Below are 20,983 nucleotides of genomic sequence, written 5' to 3'. Positions count from 1 at the left end.
GGATATCATCGATGAACACATCTTGGAATCCTTTTAGAAAATTAGACAAGTCTAACTCTTCTTGATTCCTACCATTTACATTTGATGAAACATTAGTATCTTTTAGAGACTCTTTGACAAAAATCATGTACGTAGAAACTGAGCTCTTCATTGACTTATCAAAAGCAAGAGGATTTACAAGTGGAATAGTGCGACCACGCTCACTAGCATCTATATACATGTTCTTTTCCCTGTAGGTGAAGTAGATTTTCCTTTCAGGGAACTTCATGTTGGCAGCCATGCGACCAAACCATGGCGCCCCTAGGATAGCATCCTCATGTTGGAGAGGAGAGATGAAGAAGTCTTCTTTGTCGACATAACTTTGGACATGAAGCCTCAACTTCCCAATCAAGGGAGTAACAGAGGCTTGCTGTCCCTTGAAAGCTGCGTCAGCCATTACCATATCTCCCATCTCAAAAGCTTGAATGTCCAACTTGGTGGCCAACTCCATTGATATGAAGTTCAGAGTAGAGCCAAGGTCAAACAAGATGAAGGCATCATACTCTCTTACCTTTCCCCAAGCATAGGAAAGTGATGATCCTTTGCAATGAGCATCCTCTTTTGGAGCTTCGATGGCTCCCTGCACTTGAAACACTTATGGTCCTTGCGAACAGCTTCAAGCTCTTCATGAGAGAGTTTGTTTTTACCTTTGTAAACTCCCTTCTCCTTGGACCGATTGTTGTTGTTGTTGGAAGTGACTTGGGAAGTATTTTGAACATTCGTTTTCCCTTTTGCATCATTTTTGTCTTTGTTTTCCATGGGCTTGACATTACGTCTAGCCCCTTGATGGAAATTGATGCGTGAAGCAACCATGGTGCGATGGATTACTTCGCTAATAGTACCAGGCCGTTGAGAGTTGATGTATTCGACCATCACTTCAGGTAATCCCGCACAGAATTGTTGCCTTTGCTCGGCAAAGTCTATCTTTTGAAAGACAGTAGCCTTGAGATGTAAATCCCAAAACTTGTCTACGTACTTGTGGATAGACTCATGAGAGAGAAGCTTCAAGCTGCGCCATTTGGTAAGCACTTTGTCTTTTGCATCGCTTGCAAGGAATTGGTTCATGATGGAAACTCGTAGAGTTTTCCATGTCTTTGGGGCTTCACCATTGCCACGAAGGCTAGCCCACCATTGACGAGCTGATTTTTGGAAGTGCATAGCTACATGCCGTAGCTTGGAGGACTCTGTGAAGCCCTCATCTCCAAAGGCCGCATCAAATTGCTGGATGAAGGCCAACACTTTGTTGGTAGCACCAGAGGTGCCATCATAGGTGAGAAAAGAGATACTCTTTCCTTCCTCCTTGAACTTCTTTGGCTTTTCTGACCTTCGCCATGTAAGAAATGATTTGCGATGTCCTCCCCTCTTGTATTCTCTAGGAGAACAGCCATAACTTTCGTCGGAAGAGGAGGAAGGTGAAGAAGAAGGAGAAGAGGCTGACCTCTTCCTAGCCCTTTTCTTCCTTTGTTTCCTCTCTTGCCTTTCAGAGTGATGAGGAGAAGGACTATGTGTTAATCTTTTCCTCTTGGGAGGAGTGGACGATTGTCTAGACCGCCGTCTTCGTGGAGCCACATCTTCAGAGGAACTTAAAACTTTCATTGCTTTCTTGCTCTTTGGATTCCTCCTCTCGAATGGGAGAGAGTCTTCTTTTGGAGGTCTCTTCAAGAGGCCTCCTAACACTAGGTTGGTAATGGGACACTTTTATGTCCTGTTAAGTGACCATTTTCCTTGAATTATGTCAAGAGTTTCAAAATGGATTTTGAGGTGCTATCTATCTAGAAAGTTGTCTCATGAGTGTTACCATATACATGTGATAGTGATGTGTGTGAACACACTAGGACCGCCGGTGCATTTTTTCCCTCTTTAGGAGGTTTTTTTCCCCGTGCATTGTATATATGCCCATCACTCTAGGGCTATCTATCTTTCCATTGCACACTAAGTAATACACTCTCTATTGTGTGCCTTGAGCTTCCTTTGTCTTCTCCAAGCTGTGTGTGTTTCTCTGCAACCCTAATTCCAACAATTGGTATCAGAGCAGGTCACGTCCTCCCGGGCTTAGTCGCCAGCTGCTCCAGCACACGCCTGCTCACTTTCTTCGATTTCAGTGAGCTTTGGCGAGCGTTCGCAGGTCGACAAAAATTTGGGGAAAGCTCGAAGAGTTCGGTCTGCTCAGATTTTTGATTTGGGCTCATTTCGGCCTCCGTTTCCACTACAGGCAGTATTGCACAGGCTATTTCGTCATTTTGTGCAGAATTTCTGTCAGTGCCGTTTTTTGCATAACAGGTGCCTTATAGTCTTCTACGGTTTGTGCTATATAGCACAGGTTGTTCCCGCTCCATTTCTCCTATTTTCGGGCAGTTCACATCAGGTGCAGCATTTACCATGGCTGACAACAACAACACAGATGTGTTCAAGATGTTTGCTGCTGAGGACAGGTTGGATGGGGACAACTATCCTATGTGGGCTTATATGATGCAACATGTTTTTGTGTCAAAGGGTGTCTGGAACATTGTGCAGGGCATTGATGTACGTCCTGGTTCTGAGGATGTAGGCGATGTTGAGGATGTTGCAGGTCTTGCTGCAAGGATTGCAGTTGTTAGAGTTGTTTTGTCTATGGCAGAACAAGCTCGTTGGGATGTTAAGGATGCGCAGGCTCATGCATTGATTGCGTTGTCTGTGAAGCGCACCATTGTTCCTCACATCCGTTCAGCAAAATCAGCAAAACAGGCTTGGGATATTTTAGCAGGTCTTTATGCAAGCCGCAATGAGGCTAAAATTGCTTTGCTACGTAAAGAGCTGGAGTCGAAGATTATGCATGAGGAAGATGATATGGACACTTTCCTTGCTAGTGTCAAGGATATCAATGAGTAGCTTATTTCTGCAGGTGAAGTCATTTCAGACAGTTCCCTTGTGCAGACTGTTCTTGATGCCTTACCAGATTCCTACCAGACTTTTGCTAGTACTTGGAGATTGATGACCCAAGGAAATCCAGAAGTTGTCAAGTTTGATGCATTATGCACATTGTTGTTGCAAGAGTCACTGTCTAGAAAAAACAGGACTAGATAGCGTGCAGTTGAACAGGCTTTTATTGCTTCTCAAAGAAAGGGTGGTAACAGCAATGCAGCCACTTCTTATGGTTCTGCTGCGAGTGGCAAAAATTATGTTCCTAATGCTTCTGCTGGCAGTACTTCGTCTGGCAATTCTGGTGATAAGGGCAAAAAGAAGATGCGTTGCCATTATTGTAAAGCCAATGATCACTCCAGGGGGGATTTGTTGCCATATACATGTGGTAGTGATGTGTGTGAACACACTAGGACCGTCGGGGCATTTTTTCCCTCTTTAGGAGGTTTTTTTCCCCGTGCATTGTATATACGCCCATCACTCTAGGGCTATCTATCTTTCCATTGCACACTAAGTAATACACTCTCTATTGTGTGCCTTGAGCTTCCTTCGTCTTCTCCAAGCTGTGTGTGTTTCTCTGCAACCCTAATTCCAACAATGAGTTGAAAAAAACTCGACATTTTTTTGGAATATCAATTCCATCTTTAACCTTGTCCTTACACAACATTTCACAACCTAAACTGTGTGAAAAAACGAGTCCTGTTTTTGGCTTTTTTCAACTTTTTGCAACTATACCACTCTAGAATTCATGTTTGTGAGGTCTATAATTCTAGAGAGCTATCTTTAGTAGTCCTCAACATGTCCTGATGCTTCTAGGGAGAAATAAATATTAAAGTTGTAAGTTATAACCAAATTACAAAAATTGTCAAATCCTGTTTTTTAGCCAATTTTAGCTCTTCTATGATTTTTTTGGTGGATTTCATGATATCCAAATGCATTTTTGATTTTCTATGTTGCATATTGTAACATAAAGCTAATATTCCTTGAGTTTTGGGGCACCTAATACCCTATTTTGCATAGTACACAACGATGATTGATTTTTCAATTATAGAAGAAAACGAAACATTCTAGTACATCAAGTATAGCTTTTTCAATATTGTTAGTTTCTTGTGACAACTACATGCATTTTGTAGGTAGTAACCATATATAGTCATAAGGATCAAATTTAGCTAGATATTGAATAGTTTCTATGGGGTTCTACAACTCATAATGTTGAACCCAATTTTTTCATGTTTGTTGTATTTAGCACTTCATCTTTGTCCCCAAGATTCCCCTTGGTAAGAGATGTATCATTCTTTTGACATGCTCCATGGCTCCTAGGACAATAGGAAACTAAGAAAACATGCGTATATTATTTGTATTGAGCGTGACTATAGAAACTTTGATGATAGGTTTGCAGAATGGTAAAAATTCAACTTTTTTGTACCTATTTATTTTGGCAAAACAAAAAATAGTGAGTGAAAAGCAATCATATGTTCTGATCACCAACCCCTTGAAGTTAACTAGGGAATTTATCTCAAGTCCTACAAACACCCCTAATCTTATTTTTATGCAACAAAACATAAGAAATGACTGTTTTGATGAAAATGCATTGGTCCATCAACTTTGGAGGCTTGGTGTGACCAAAAGATGAGAAATTTTACAAGTTTCTTATTTTTTCCATGTGTGGTAGGCCTTGAACTATAACCTCATGAAAGGATTTTACAAAATGAGTGGATCTACTATGGTTTTGGAGGTTTTTTTCAAAACCCTGAAAGGACACTTTTATGTCCTGTTAGGTTACCAACCTAGTGCTAAGCTCTCTCTTCTCTTTGAGAGGAGGGAAATTCCATAAGCACGAGAAGGTGAAGAGGGTGACCTCTTCTTAGCCCTTTTCTTCCTTTGTTTCCTCTCTTGCCTTTCAGAGTGATGAGGAGAAGGACTATGTGTTGATCTTTTCCTCTTGGGAGGAGTAAGCGATCGTCTAGACCGCCGTCTTCGTGGAGCCACATCTTCAGAGGAATTTAAACTTTCATTGCTTTCTTGCTCTTTGGATTCCTCCTCTCGAACGGGAGAGAGTCTTCTTTTGGGGGTCTCTTCAAGAGGCCTCCTAAGCTCTCTCTCCTCTTGGAGAGGAAGGGAAATTCCATGAGCACGAAGTTGTTGAGTAACTTCGGCTTGCAAAGCAGGGTTGCCCATAGCTTGCTGCAACCTAGTGACTAGATAATTCACAAACATGGGAGCATCATCATTAGCACCTTCATGTGCAAAATCAAAGCTACCAATGTTCATTCTACTCTCTTGATTATTGTCAGCCATGTTAACAAAATTTATGTATGTACTTAGTGTATGCTTTGGCAATTCAAAACCTTAGTTGCCACTCCTCTTAGCCTTTGAAAATCGGCTCTTAAGTATCTACACCCACGGCTTGAAGTGGTTAATTATAGAGAGTAGAGGAGTAGGTCTAACATAGCAGAGTTGCTGAGGGCTAGCTCCTTTCGGACTTCTTATGGCTCAATAATGGTAAAGCCGTAGGCAAGTCTAAAAAGACTCCATTGCTAAGTCCAAAGCTCTCGAGGTCTGCACCATCCCCCACATAGTGGGCTCAACAAAACCGATAATAGATCCCAGTTCCACATACCCTAATATAATTAACAACATCAACCATTTATAGGCTACTTAAGGACCTCTCTTCTTAAGCAAGAAAAGAGAAACCAAATGCTCTGATACCAATGTAATGAAATTGGCCTATTTAATTTGAGAGTAGCGGAAATCAATGAGAGTACTTTTGAGAAATGGGGTGAACATAATTGAAGATATCAACATAATCATAACAATTAGTTAACTTGGCATGAACAATACTTTTGCAAGAGAGAGAATTTACAGAACATGACAACAATTGAGGACTGGATTTATGTGGAGCTGGTTCTCCCTCCAATAGGCATTTGTATTATGATTTCTCGCATTAAGAGAGACTTGTTACAATACAATCTTTGTGTTCCGTGTGACCTAGGTGATGCAATGAAGATGGAAAGCTTCATGCATCACAAACATAACATAAACTTGAAGAAAGCTTTAACTATCCCAAGCCTCAGTCCCAAGGCCTCAAACATCTTCGAAGGGTGGAGAGAGCTAGCAGGGAATGAGGGTAGGGAAGAGGAAGAAGAAACATTTCATAGGAGAAAGAATTAGTTCCTCACTTATCATAACTCTTGTTGCTAGCATACATAATAGCATAGTAATGAAGAAGAAGGAGATGGCAAGCTTAAGCATTGAAGCATGGCTCTTGGTTGGATTTGCACTCCATAGCCAAGAGTGTTGGTGTAGGCGCTCAACCTCTACTTGCTTGGAGAAGGAGAGGGAGCTCTTGCACTTTGCATAGCACACAATGAGAGTGTTTGTGAGTGTGTGTGGGTGAGTATACCCCCTAAGCAACCCCCTAGCTTGCTTGGGTCGACCCCCCCCCCCCCCCCCCTTGTAGCTCATGCTTGAAGCTCATTGGACCCCTCCAGGCCTAGCCAATCATAAGCAGGAGGCATTACAAGCAGCAAGGGTAGCCTTGAGACAAGTGTCCCCCGTGCCCCTTTGAGAGAGAGGGCTAAATAAATGCAAAATCAATTAATTAAATCTCCTAAATTATCATTGGATCCCTTGGGTGGCCAACCAATAGGCTTCAGGCACACCATGAGGGCAACATGAGGAGGAACTTGACAAGTGTCTCTTTTGCTTTCTTTGTACCATGCATGCCTTGTGTGAGTGTGTGGGTGTTCTCTCTCATCCCCCCTCATGTAGGGCTCGCCCCCTCCTTGTAGGGATTGAATATTTGACTTTTTGACACCTCAAGCCCCTCATGCATAGGCACAGTTCCCAGCACAAGCTTGGCCCTCAAGCACTTTAAGCTTGGGCTAGGTTCTCACCTCAAGTGCAACCCTAGCATCTCAAACATGTCAAGCACCTCAAGCATCTCAATCATTAAGCACCTTAAGCATCTCAAGCAGCTCAATCATCAAGCACCTCAAGCACCTTAGTCATCAAGCATGACAAGCAAGACAAGCACCTCGAGCTGGGTCGGGTTCCCCCGCCTCAAGGTTAGCCCTAGCTTACCTAAGGTCAAAGGACTTTTACACACATTATTGGAGGTCTTCAATGAAGCTAACCCTAAGGTCTTATGCTCCATTGGTTAGCCTTGCTCTTTGATAGACCATCTCTCATTTGGGCCCCTTTACCTTTGACCCCGTGTTGAGATAAATCTATAAGCACATGTCTATATCTTAACCCTTGTTCCCGTTTATTCTCCCACATTAAGTGATCAGTTTAATATGAGAGAATCATTTGGGTTGGTTAGATATTAGATATTAGATTTTATGACATAATTTTATCAAGATTTAATCATGTATGCACACAATGCACACATGGATTGAAACACAATTACAGAGAGAGAATTCGACACCAGTTGAGGACCGGACTTTTTGGAGCCAACACCCCTCTGAAAGTACTTTGTATTTACTCTTCTCTTCAATCGAAGAGCATTTGATTACTTGCAATTTTAAGCACACTTCGTGCAAATCGAATTAGAGAGACGGAGACTCTAGAATTTAACATCGTGTTAATAGACTTGATTTGCAATTAATTCATAGGGATCAATCTCAAGGCCTTCAACACTTTCTGGGTGATAAGGTCTATGAAGAATAAGTAAGAACTCAGGTTGGAAAAGAGAAATACATAAGCATTAAGAAGTTATAACCTGTTCTGTTAGTAATTAGCAGAAGCAGCATACCTAGCCATGGAGACTCGTGTGAGAGAGAGAGAAGATAATGAGCCTTGAGAAGAGCATGGAGACCGTCCTTTAGATTGAGGATTGCATGGAGCTTCAACTTTCAAGAGCTAGGAAGACGGAAGTATCTTTGCTCTCTCCAGTGCAGTTTCGCAGAAAAACATTTATTTTTTTCTTTTGCCATCCTCGAATAAAAAAACTCTGAACATGAAAGTTGTTTATCTCGCCATTTCTAGCAAGACACGTTGCCTATTTTTTAAGAAACGTTTTCTTTTCTGAGTTGTTCTAAAAATACTCATACTACGTCCTTTCAGTTTTCTATTTTTAGAACTACTCCTTTTACCTTTTCTTTTGCAAGGAAGGCTCGTGGATCACATCCCTTATCTCCACATAGCTTTAAGTCTGAATATGTAGATAATAACACCTTGGCTCTTATTCCATTTTTTTGTCTGGAGCTTTCGAAATTCGTTTTGAATTCTTTTTTACTCGTAAATATTTCGTTTTTGCCGTGTAAAATCCCGATCAACTCCTTATCATATCAGCTAAAATACGCGTATTTTATTTAGAATACACAATGACCTGTATTGAAACGTACAATACGTCTCATAACGTTTTCTATTCTAACGTTTTTTTGCTCAAAACGTATGTGTTTTTCTAGTTGATCAATTGTGTTTTAGAGTTTCATGGTGCTTGTTGATGTATGCTATGGTTAAATATTGAAGAGTCATTGAGGAGGTCCATGAACCGCTTCATTTGTTCTTATTTAAGTATCATATCTAAAAAAGTTGACGTATTTTATTTTTGATTCTAAAAACTACATCTAGTACGCGTATTGTACACTGCGTATTAAATGCGTATTGTACACTGCGTATTAAATGCCCCGTCCCGTACCGTAGCTGTTATGATCCTTATCGAATTTCTTTGGCACTTCTGCAAAATGCATTTACCTTCTGGAACTCTCAAGTTATAAATACATTGTACTACCCATTTTACAATATTAGCTCTTTTACTATTTTTTATTCTCACTGGAATGGCCAATTCTAAAGAGAGAATCATTTTAGTACACCAAAACTGAAATTTGGTGACATCACCTTAAGGGGACTATGCATATATACAAGAGAGGTATTCTTGGTCCATTGGCTTTTTGCTCAGGATCCACTTTTAGCACATTGACATCTTTCCAGAGTAGATGACCAATCTACTTGGCACTTGTGAGAAAATCTGCCACATTAGCACTAGCATATTTTTGTAGTAGCTTGCAAGGCTACTCGGTACTTGGAAAAAAGTCTATTTCAAGTTTGCCACATTTAGTATGCATACACTTAAACATTTAAATATTAAAGAACATAAGAGAATAGATTTCAAAAGAGAGAATCATGCTATTCTTCAGCACATTTGCCATGAAATACATTGATGTAAATACATTAAGGCTTTGTGTATAATTTATTATAAGTATCTACAAAGGTCATGTTATTCTTTGATTGTGACTCTTGCATCCATTTAGCATCTTCAAAAGGATAATTTTTGAATTTAATTAGATGCTTACACAACACCTTACTATTACGTAAAATTTTGTCTTCATGGCGAAGAATGTGCTTAGGTTGCAATATCTCCTTGGCTTCTTCAAATTCAGGAGGATCTTTTGCTACTAACTCTTGTAGTGGATCACCCTTACAACCTTTGAGTAGACTGACATGGAAAGTATTTTGGATCGGCCAATGAGAGGGAAGTTTAAGTTGATAAGCCATTTCATTGATTGGCCTTTGGATTTGAAAAGGTCCATAATACCTACGTGCTAGGTTAGGATAGTACTCGGGATGACTTGTGAGCTTACCTTGCCAACTTTTGCCTTTGCCTGTAGTGTGTCTTAAACGAGCTTTGGGAAATTTTAGGAGAACCCAATCATTTTCTTTGAATTGAAGAGCTCGTCTATGTTTATTAGCTTTGTGCTTTTGTTATGCCATGGAGATAGCTCTTTGATCTTAGCGAAAGCATCACGTAAGTCACGACAATATTCATCCACAGCAAAAACTTTCCCATGCATTTTTAATATTGGGGAACTTTTGTTTTGCCTTCAATTACCTCAAAAGGTGTTTTACCCGTAGAAGTATGCATAGTATTGTTATATGTTCTACTAGAGGTAAATATTTCTTTTATTGATTGCGTTGGTCTAATTTTGTGACTTAGCCCTCTACAATGGAGTTAACAATTTCACTTTGGTCGTCTGTTTGAGGGTGATATACTGAAGAGAAATTGAGTCTTGTTCCAAGATTTTCAAAGAGTCCCTTCCAAAAATTATTGGTCATTTTGGGATTCCTATCGAAAACATTACTTGTTGGCAAGCCGTGGTACTTAAATAGTTGAGAGATGAAAAGTTGAGCCATATGTGGAGCTTTTATGGTCTTTTTGATAGTTGTAAAATGAGCTTGTTTGCGAAACCTGTCAATGATTGTTTGTACTCATGTATTCGCTTGGATGGACTTTCGTAAGCCCAAGATAAAATTTATAGCTGTACTCTCTCATGGAGAATCAGGAATTGGAAGTGGCTGTGTCGACGATCATATTTGATCTTTTGACATGTAATGCATTGAGATACATATTCTTGGATATCCTTTGTCGTAGTAGGCCAAAAGAAATATGTTTCAGTGGCACTCATTGTTACTTGAATCCCTCTATGTCCAACATGAGGTGGAGCATGTGACTCATATATGTAAGGTGCAGCAGAAGTGAATGTTGAACTTTGCTCAAGATGAGTGCTCCGAAGTGTGCTCAAGGTTTCCTTTTACTTATGGAAGGGAGGAACGGAAATGAGAGTGTGCAAATGATCACAAACAAAGTGGTAAACATTGTGAATGAAGGTGCGGAGAGAGAGAGAGAGAGAGAGAGAGAGAGAGAGAGAGAGAGAGAGAGAGAGAGAGAGAGAGAGAGAGAGAGAGAGAGGAATACGACACCAGAATGTTGTCAAACCCTCCTCCGAAGGCCCCACTCTCTATGGCGAGAGCGGTCTACTATTGATTGCACAAATCTTTACAATGCAATGGACTTGCCAACGATGTCGACGACGATGAGGACGGCGACGAGACGGGCTGAAAACTGAAAATGGCAAGGGTTGAAATTTGCAAATCTTGTATCTGCTGAATTCTGACTCTATGTCGGTGACGACAAGGCGACGACAATGCGTTGAAAACGTAGATGCGGAAATCTGCGAATAGCGGGCTGAATCTGCAAACGCTTGCTGATCTGACCGTGCACCGAGGATCTGCTATGGAAAGGTGAGTTCTGCGAGGTTTGGGGGCTGCGGTACGGATGCTAACTGCTGAAAATGCAAAACACTGATGCATACGGGTGTTCTGTCGCGGAGAATTTGCAAAACGCTAAGGGATCTGTAAAATTGCAAAAACGCTAGACAAACTGTTGTGAATCTGCAAATGCTGGGCTGATCTGCAAGTTGCAAAACGCTGGGGTTGATTTGCAAATGCTGAAAACGCCAGACTGTCCTTGAGGCTGAAATTGCTAGGTGTTTAGTCGAGGGGGGGGTCTTGCTGAGAAGGTGCACTGTCAGACTTGTGGTCTCTGCTGCCTCTTCTGCCAGAAAGTGCTAGTGCTAGGTTTTCTTATATATATCCTTAGCCAATTTGCCCTACCCAGTTTCCCAACAAAGCCACTTATTAATAATAAGTGAGAAATGGCTAAAATAGGAAAAATAGGTTTGTGCACTGTAAAAATGCTCCTGATGGGTTCTGACTGTAATCTGATGATCATGTTGTGTGCAACCAGAGGATATGCAGTGCCTGGGCATGCACGGTTTGCGAACAGACTCACAAAAGTGCCAGAACACATCCTAAGCTAAGCTAATCGAACCCTTGTCATGAAGTAGCTTGTCCACGTACACATAGAATTAGATGTGCACGTGACATCCCCTTCTTTTTAAAGTGAGGTATTGGTACCGAACTGTATGGCGTCGAGGGAGATCGCCAATAGTGTCTCGAATCCTGTGAAGGACTCTCCGTCGGCCAACTCTGATGCGTGGGTCGTGCGATACTTGAACTTCATAAAGGTCTGCAACGCTTGATTCTTTGGGCCGTGCCGAAAGCGACACAAAGTCATCTGTGGCTCCTTCAATGCTTCATCTTCGTCTATAGTCATGCGTCTACCTTCTTCAAGGATCTCCGAGGATGAAAATTCCTGAAACCACTTTCAACACAAAAACATGAACATACCCATTCCATGTAAATTGAATGGAAAAATTCTAGTCTTCTTTAAAGACTGTGCATGCAATGTAGATAAACATATAGGCAGAGTGACAAACCGTTCATCAAACACACGCAAACAATGGAATCGAAACTTGTCTTTCTGATCTAAATCTATCAACTTTGGCAAATCACAATGGAAATGCCGATGCTTGATGCTCAATCCTTCTTGTGCTCTTTCGGATACTGTGTCGTACCAAGGAAGAGACATGGAATGTGAATTCCTTGAATGCAAACATTTCATCGTTTCATGAGTAATCCGTATACATCCAATCACATCATTATCCTGCAAATCATATGTGTCGTGCTTTGGAGAAGAAAAGACTGAGAGAGTCTCCTTCTCCTGATTCTTTTCAATCTTCGCCTGCACCTTAGAAATGAGAGACGAAGAATGAACAACTTGCTCCCCACAAATGACAATGGGAGAGTCACTTTTGGCGTTGAAAGTGAAAGTATTTTCCGCCCAATCAATGAGAGGGTTATGCTCACGAAACCATCGAATGCCTAAAAGCATATCACATCCTGAAAGAGGAGAGACTACAAATTTCCTGCGGAAGGACGCTTGTTGAACAGTGAACAACACACCAAGGCATTCTCTGTGATGAGAGAGTCGATACCGGGAGCGAAGCCTGACATCTCGAAAGGAGATGTCTTGCTAACCTCCAAGCGGGCTCTTTCGACAAGAGAGGGACTAATCACATCATGCATATTACTAGAATCAAACAAGACCACCATTTGTTGACCATTCATATGACCATAACATTTCATGAGAGACTCATCAACGGGAGGATCATGAGAAACTTGGGACACACTAGTGTTCTCGTTTATGGCATTAACAGAGGATGTGGGTTCTTTGGGTTCTTTTGATTCGTTAGATTCAATTTTAGGACATGTTCTTTTTATGTGACTCTTGATGTGACAATGATAACATCGACCTTCCTTAGAATAAATGCTTCGTTCTTCCGACGTGATGTATCCTCCTAAAATTCCTTGTGTTGCTTTTTCATTTGGAGCGAGCTGTATTAGCTTTACCCTTAGATTCATTGTGAGTTCTTTTCTGAGAGACTAGATGAAGATTGGTTAGAACAGTTACCATTCTTACCATTCTTACCGTTCTGAGGGTTCTGCGAAGTCTGAGAGGTACTTTGCGAAGTCTTGTTCTCCTTAGGCTTTCCCTTGTTGTGCTTCATCTCCTGTGCGAGAGCAATCGCTACCACCTTGTTGATATCTATGGGGTTGAGGACTTCGACATCAAACCTGATATAGTCGTCCGACCCGAAAATGAAAGCCTCCTTGCGCTCATCATCCGATTTGCGTAATTGGGTGCCGAGCTGCAAAACACGGCTAGAAAAAGACATCACTGGCAAACCATTTTGCTTGAGAGTGCGCCAATCGTCCTTCAATCGTGCTAGGTACTGAGGTGACATAAACCGCGCCTTGAGCTTGTCTTGGAAGTCGGCCCAATTGAAGGAAAGGGGCGCGTGTTCGTCGGCTGCCTCTAGGTGCGCGGCCAACTGTGTCTCTTGCCATGCGTGGTACCAATTAATGGCATCACCGACAATGTACATGGCTGTCTTCAAAACCTTGCTATTCCCTGTCTTCTTAGTTGTCGCAAAATAAGCATTAAATTGATGCAATTAAGAATGAATAACACTAGCATTCATCTTACCGTCATACTTACTGAACGTGATCTTCTCTGTGATGGGGTTGTTGGAGTTCGAATCTCGGCTTGTGCCACTGGAAGAACCACCAACATCTTTGACCGGCTCGGGTTTCGAGGTAAGTATCTGTAGGACCAACTCTTGCATGCGTTGGTCTCTCTGTGTCTCACGCTCTTAACTCCAAGGCCGCTCATCTTTCTTCGCGTTCGCGATCCAATTTTGCCTTTCTTTCTTCGGCCGCCAAGCGCGCTTGCTTGCGCTCACGCTCTAAGGCTACCGTTCTTTCTTCGAGTTCATGATCCAATTCTTCCTTTCTTTCTTCGCGCTCGCGCTCCAAGGCGGCGCGTTGCGCTTCTTGTCGTATCATCATGTCCATCATCGTCTTGACCAAAGCCTCCATAGGATTTGGTGCAATCCTTGGCGTAGATGGGGAAGGGGGAGGGTCGGAAAAAGCTCCTGGTGGGGAAAATTCTTCTTCACCACTCTCATGCTCATCACCTCCATGCGAAGTACCCATTCCGCTTTGGGTGATGACCATACATTGAAGTCTTGGGTTCTTAAGTTCACGAGGAACTTGGGTTCTTGTGGTTCTTGGTTTCTTGAGGTTCTTGAGGTGCTCCCGCGGGAAAGAGAGGAGCTCGAGTAAGAGAAGATCCTTCTCTAACACAGATTGCAAGCTGGGTCGGAAAAACCTCTTGGTGGGGAAAATTCTTCTTCACCACCCTCATGCTCATCACCTCCATGCGAAGTATCCATTCCGCTTTGGGTTGATGACCATACACTGAAGTCTTGGGTTCTTAAGTTCACGAGGAACTTGGGTTCTTGTGGTTCTTGAGGTTCTGGAGTCTTGAGGTTCTTGAGGTTCTTGAAGTTCTTGAGGTTCTTCTTTAGCTTGCAATCTGTGTTAGAGAAGGATCTTGTCTTATTCGAGCTCCTCTTTTTCCTGCGGGCGCACCTCTTGGCGGCCTTGCTCTCACATCAAGGTTGTTTTTTCCCACCTGACGTCGATTGGCCGGCCGGTCCGCTCTCAATGAGTGAAAAGAGAAACAAGGGGAGGCTGGACAAGTCCTTCTTTCTTGGGATTCCTGTCACTCTTCAAAAACACGATTAGGAATTGACACGTCCAAGTGGACTTGGGTTACGTGTGACCATTACAAGCAAAAAAAATTTATGTGGTTCTTTCCTTGAGTGATACAAAACACTGCCAAAGCTCTGATACCAATGTAAGGTGTAGCAAAAGTGAATGTTGAACTTTGCTCAAGATGGGTGCTCTGATCTGTGCTCAAGGGTTCCTTTTCCTTATGGAAGGAGAGCCTTCCGTTCCTTTAGTGAGAGAGTGAAAATGATCACAAATAAAGTGGTAAACACTGTGAATGAAGGTGCTAAGACTGAGAGATAGAGAGAGAAGAATACGACACGAGAATGTTGTCAAACCCTCCTCCGAAGGCCCCACTCTCTATGGCGAGAGCGGTCTACTCTTGATTGCACAAATCTCTACAATGGAATGGACTTGCCGACAATGTCGATGACGATGAGGACACGACGAGACGGGCTGAAAACTGAAAACGCTAAGGGCTGAAATCTGCAAATCTTGTATCTGCTGATTTTTGACTATATGTGGGTGACGACAGCGATGATGACGACGCGACGATGATGCGCTGAAAACGCAAATGCTGAAATGTGCGAATAGCGGGCTGAATCTGCAAATGCTTGCTGATCTGACCGTGCGGCGAGGATCTGCTAGGGAATGGTGAGATCTGCGAGGTTTGGGGGCTGCGGTACGGATGCTAATTGCTGAAAATGCAAAACGCTGATGCATACGGGTGTTTTGTCGCGGAGAATCTACAAAACGCCAAGGGATTTGCAAATTGCAAAAACGCTAGGGCTGTTGTTGCAAAAACGCTAGACAAACTGCTATGAATCTGTAAACGTTGGGCTGATCTGCAAGTTGCAAAACGCTAGGGTTAACACATAGAGAAGGTAACCATCTTGAATCTTAGTTGGTTCTTGTGTTCTCCCTAGAGCTAGGGCTGACATAACATCTTGAAAATCTGGTTCCATAGCATACTCATCTAGCATAGAGGTGAAATCATTGTGAGAGATTATAGACACAACATTGCAACGAGGTCTTCGTGATAGTGCATCAGCTATTGTAAGAGGATTGGCAATGTGTGCCAATTGAAAGAACAAACTTCAACAGATGATTATCACTTCAGGCCACAGAATTGAGAGAGAGAGAGAGAGAGAGAGAGAGAGAGAGAGAGAGAGAGAGAGAGAGAGAGAGAGAGAGAGAGAGAGAGAGAGAGAGAGAGAGAGAGAGGATCCACATGAGACTACGAAACGATGGGTGCCCCTTTCGGTCTCTCTTTATATTGCTTTGACCAAGTACACCTATGAGAACTCTGCTCTACTTCACCTCCCGACAGAATGCCAGAGAGAGAATGTAAAGACCCTTGGCCTCACCTAAAAGCAGTACATCAAAAACATCAAGTCTAAAAGCATCTGGTTCAAAAGCTAGCTCCCAAAGGGTTGTCTGAACAACTGCCATGTTATCAACCTCCGCGCAATTAGGGTTTGTGTGTATGTGATCTGATTTATTATAAGATTTAGGTCCCTTGGTTCTTGTAAGGGGTTGGGTTTGGATTTTTAATCCTAACCCTCTTTAGTCTTTAGGCCACTTAATCGGCTTCAGTAAGTTGGTAAAACTTATTCTTCTTCTGCTTTTGCTAGGGTTTACGTCCCTCTGCCAAGATTTGCAAGTTGGCTAGGGTGAAAATAGATGGCATGTGCTCAAGTGCGCTCCAAATTTGACGGTAATGAACGCCCAACCAAAACATGTAGCTGCCTAAGAAAAACGAATCTTTTTCCTAGACGAATCAACCACATCATCCACCTTGCGTATGCCTCGACAAGAAAAGAAGTATGCCATGAAACATGAGCCGTAACGACTTTCCAAGCAAGAAGTAAACTAGAGGTAGCTGAGCAACCAGGAATATGACCAACCATCTTGCCAAACACAATCCCCCATAGAGAGGTCTGCCAATGATCAAAGGCGGAAGTGGTAACATGTTGACATAGTGAGGCAATCATGACTGTCCTAGGTTGAGATTGCAAGAGTAGGTAATAGCATCACCTTCCTCCTAAGAGCGTGGCGGCGAAGGTCCATAATATTCAGCCTTACAAAAAGCTTTGGAGTGCAAAGTTTCTCCATTGATAACAAACAAAGCCCTGAGATAAACCATCAGACATAAGTGATGTGAGGCAGGAACGAGGCCAATGCAACAAGGGCAAGTAGAATTGGACACATGCCATCATGATGCTCTGGACAATACGGAGCCGAACATGTAATGAACATGTGGACAGATTTTTATATTGCAATTTGACATTCAAACGTTGCATCACCCAATCCACTTGCTGAGGATTGGTGAGCTTCCAACCAATAGGATACCCCAAGTGTTCAAGTAAACCTCTAGGCCACAAAAGATGATGCTAGTCATGTGCATGAAGAGGCAAGAGTTTGGATTTTCGGAAATTGACCTTAAGGCTTGCCGCAAGCCCAAACGTATCCAATACCTACATAATCTCTCACATATCATCCTAGTTATTGTGAGGCATGAACAACGAGTCATCGGCATAAGCCTGCCCTATAAAGTCATTCCAGGGGGTAGCTGTAACCCGTGAAGAAGACCAATCGAAGTCCAGTGATCCAAATGTAACAGTAAGGCATGAGTTGCAATGGCATACAACAAGGCACCGAGGGAGCAACCTTGCATGACAGAGCATCCAAGTGGCCAAGGGTTAGTCAGCTCACCATCGAAGGTCGAACGATGTACCATGAGCATACAAGAAATATACAACATCTGCTAATTTCGGCTTGTATGTGCTAAATCTCAATACATTTTGTTTGCAATGTTCTTGAATGATGATTATCATGTGTGTAGCATTTGCCTAACAGGCTCTAGGTATCGTGTGTCCTACATCCACATGATTCTTATTCACTCCTGCTTTGGGTTTTCTGAGGAAAAGAAAAGAGGAGAAATGAAGCACGTATGAAACTATGTTCTCTTGTAACTGTGCTTTGGAAGTAACAAAAATCCACTCCACAGTTGTTTTTGTAACTGCTTCAACATTCTGAAACGTCAATAAGCCAAGGATTACAATTACATTTGACTCGGTTGTTTGAGCGTGTTGTTGATAACAATATAGAACTATGAATTTAGGCAAAAATAAGATGCAGCTTTAGTTTTCAGAACAGGGGTTCTTATATTTTTAGTTTTCAGGGAACTTTTTACCCTCATTAGGAAGGGTTTCTTCCTTGGCGTTTTTTTGGTACTTTCTGCTTTTAATGGTTCGGCCATTGGTCCTTGTAATTGCCTATGGCCGCTTTTGTTACAGTTTTTACTTCCCCTTGGGGTCGGCACCATTTTGGGCGCTCCAAGTGGGGTAAAAAAAGTAATAGAATGTCAGCTATGCTTTTCTTCAAAAAGAGAAAAGGATGCAGCTTTAGTTTTAGAATTAAGGGGTTCTTATACTTACACTGATAACTATTTTGACCTGAGTTTTATAGATATGTGGCGGTTGGAAATGAACCCTTTCTCACAAGCTACAATGGAAGTTATTTGAACATCACTTACTCTGCTTTGGTAAACATACAGAGTGCTTTAAATGCAGCCGGCTATGGTGGTAAAATCAAAGCTACTGTGCCAATGAATGCTGATGTAATCCAAGGTGGTGATGCACCTTCCGCCTCAATTTTCAGGTCTGAAATTTCAGCTCTCATGACTCAGATTGTACAATTTCTGAATCAGAATGGTGCTCCCTACACTATCAACATCTACCCCTTTATTAGCTTGCACGAAGACTCCAACTTTCCCGTCGATTATGCCTTCTTTGAAGGATCACAGACCCCTATCAAGGACGGAGCATTTACCTATGAGAATGTCTTTGATGCTAGCTTCGATTCACTCATTGCATCTTTAGCTGCTATAGGACCATATGGTAGTATGAAGATAATAGTAGGTGAGATTGGATGGCCAACAGATGGAGATGTGAATGCCAATGTGGACTATGCAAAGAAGTTCAATCAAGGCTTTTTAAACCACGTTCGCAGTAACGTGGGTACTCCCCGGCGACCCAGTACAGCTATAGACTTCTATTTGTTCAGTTTAATTGATGAAGATCTGAAGAGCATCCGTCCAGGCAACTTTGAGCCCCATTGGGGGATTTTTGAGTTCGATGGAAAGCCCAAATATGAGCTCTCATTATCTGGTGCAAATGGGCAGGTTTTGGTTCAAGCATCTGGAGTGAAGTATTTAACAGCAGAATGGTGCATATACAATCCAAATGGTGGGGATAAATCTAAGCTAGGGGATAGTATCACTTACGCATGCGAAAATTCCGACTGCACATCACTTGGCTATGGATCTTCCTGCAATCCCTACCTTGATGCTGCTGGAAATGCATCATATGCATTTAATCAATACTTTCAAAGGAATGACCAAGGACCAGGTACATGCGACTTCAATGGGCTCGGTCAGGTAGTAACCAAGAACCCATCAAAAGGAAGCTGCGAGTTTATGATTCAGATCTTGGAACCTTCCCTTGCTGGTAGTGATCAATTTAATGGTGGTGGTCTCAGCAGGCTCTGGGAAACATCTACATCAGTCATACTTACTCTTATATTCATGACCTCATTTTTTTTGTGGTCAATTTGAGCAATCAACATCCTCTTTTCTTAGGTTGCTCATTCTTCAAGCCGAGGACTGGCTGGGGATGGATATATTTTTGTGCAATTTTTGGCAATTTTTGTATCTCAACTTTCAAGTACTGTTATGGACAAGGAGTGTGCTAGTTAAGGGCGGTTGTAAAGACATGAATCAAATGCCATATAGCCAAGGCGATACGGTCCACATCTCTGTTTTGTATATCCCCATTTTGACAGCGATTGATGTTAAAAGAAAACTATAGCATGAAGCTAGCATGAGGAGCATTAGATTTTTGTCCTTTTCTTGCCTAGTCATTTTTTGAATAAAGCCTGTTACTAAAGACCGAGGACTAATAAATACATGTTCAACTTTCTGTCGGATCAATTTGTTCACTTAGGATTGTTCTGATGATGTTAGAAGGTTCAGTTATCTCCTTTCTATCTTAATCTGGCCATCACAGGCAGAAATCTTGCCTGCACCCAGCAGCCCATAATGTTGCATGACACATTGCGGTCACACTCTTGATGTCAGTCCTATGCATTCAACTCTTGTAATCAAGGTGTTGCCAAATTGTCTGTCTTTTCTACACAATCACTTGGCATTGGCCAACATATATGGCATTAATTACATCATTTGTTGACGCGGCACACCTTGCTTCTATTGGACTTCGTCCTTTATTCAATTGTATACCTGCATGTGAAGCAAGTACGGATTATTTTTGTCACACCCGGTGGTCGAACTCCATGTTGAAGCTATTGTTCCAAACACTTGGAACAATAGCTCCAAGCAACAAGCTCATCCATACTTTGGCAATCAAAGAGACATACAGGCACTAGCAAAAGAGGCAACTTGGCCCTTGTTAATACAATCTCTTTTCCGTAGTAGGTTGAAACATATTGGCAATTTGGCCCCCTTTTTGTAACGACATTTCTTGTGGTACAATGGAGATCCTAACCATCCATCCCTACAGAAATCTTGAGAGGAGAGCTATGCACAGCCCTCTTCATTGACCACTATGCAAAGGGCGAGACACAAAGCTGTTTGTCGTTTTGAAACGCCAATGGGGTGGGCTCAGCTGGAGTCATGGCCTTCTCATCAAAGCACTTGACTTATTGCCATTCATGAAATACTATATTTGTTGGTAGAAGGCAACCAAGGATTATTTTATTTGAATGTCCCCATTAGAATTTCCCGCAAAGCTGTCGCAAGATTGCAGCTAACCACGAATTGTATGGCCGTAGCTTTTGATTTCGAAGAGGCCTGTCAAGTTGCTGACAAAGTACATGCATTCATTTTAAAGAATGAACATGAATGTAGAGATGATATAGCCCATTATGCATTTTTGGGGGATCAAATTCATGATGGCTTGGAATACATAAGATTTCATATTCCATGAAAGCTACAAGCTTGGACAGTTTTTGAGGTCCATTTTCTCTATAGCCATAGAGGTAACTAGGTCTATATACCTGCCCTCAGGGCTATAGAGGTAACTAGGGCCCTCGTCCGAGCTACAAATCAAAGCAAAGTGATACTCCCAATATAAAGCAAGGCCAAATGCAATGGGGATTCACACATAGATAAAGGTGCATAGCTAGTTGTTGTCAGGAATGTTCAGAAGGAGATATTTTAGTGGACGTCCATATATGAGAAGAGAAATGGTTGATCTAAATTGCATTA

The 20,983-nt window shown here is 42.1% G+C and overlaps 1 protein-coding gene across 2 annotated transcripts in view; it reads left to right on the top strand.

Moving 5' to 3' along the window:
* Window positions 1–19,685, top strand: part of LOC147426379 (glucan endo-1,3-beta-glucosidase 5-like) — a 32,708-nt gene extending 13,023 nt beyond the window's left edge. For both annotated transcript variants that reach the window (XM_086498021.1, XM_086498022.1), the window contains one exon: window positions 18,169–19,685. In XM_086498021.1, coding sequence (XP_086354147.1) covers window positions 18,169–19,315 — 1,147 coding nt within the window. In that variant the 3' untranslated portion in view covers window positions 19,316–19,685. The remainder of the gene's footprint in view (window positions 1–18,168) is intronic.
* Window positions 19,686–20,983: the final 1,298 nt, after the last annotated feature.

This window comes from Adiantum capillus-veneris, chromosome 24 (genome assembly GCF_014529385.1).
Source record: "Adiantum capillus-veneris isolate H3 chromosome 24, ASM1452938v2, whole genome shotgun sequence".
In the NCBI taxonomy this organism is placed as follows: Eukaryota; Viridiplantae; Streptophyta; class Polypodiopsida; order Polypodiales; family Pteridaceae; genus Adiantum; species Adiantum capillus-veneris.
This window is presented reverse-complemented; position numbering and strand designations above follow the sequence as displayed.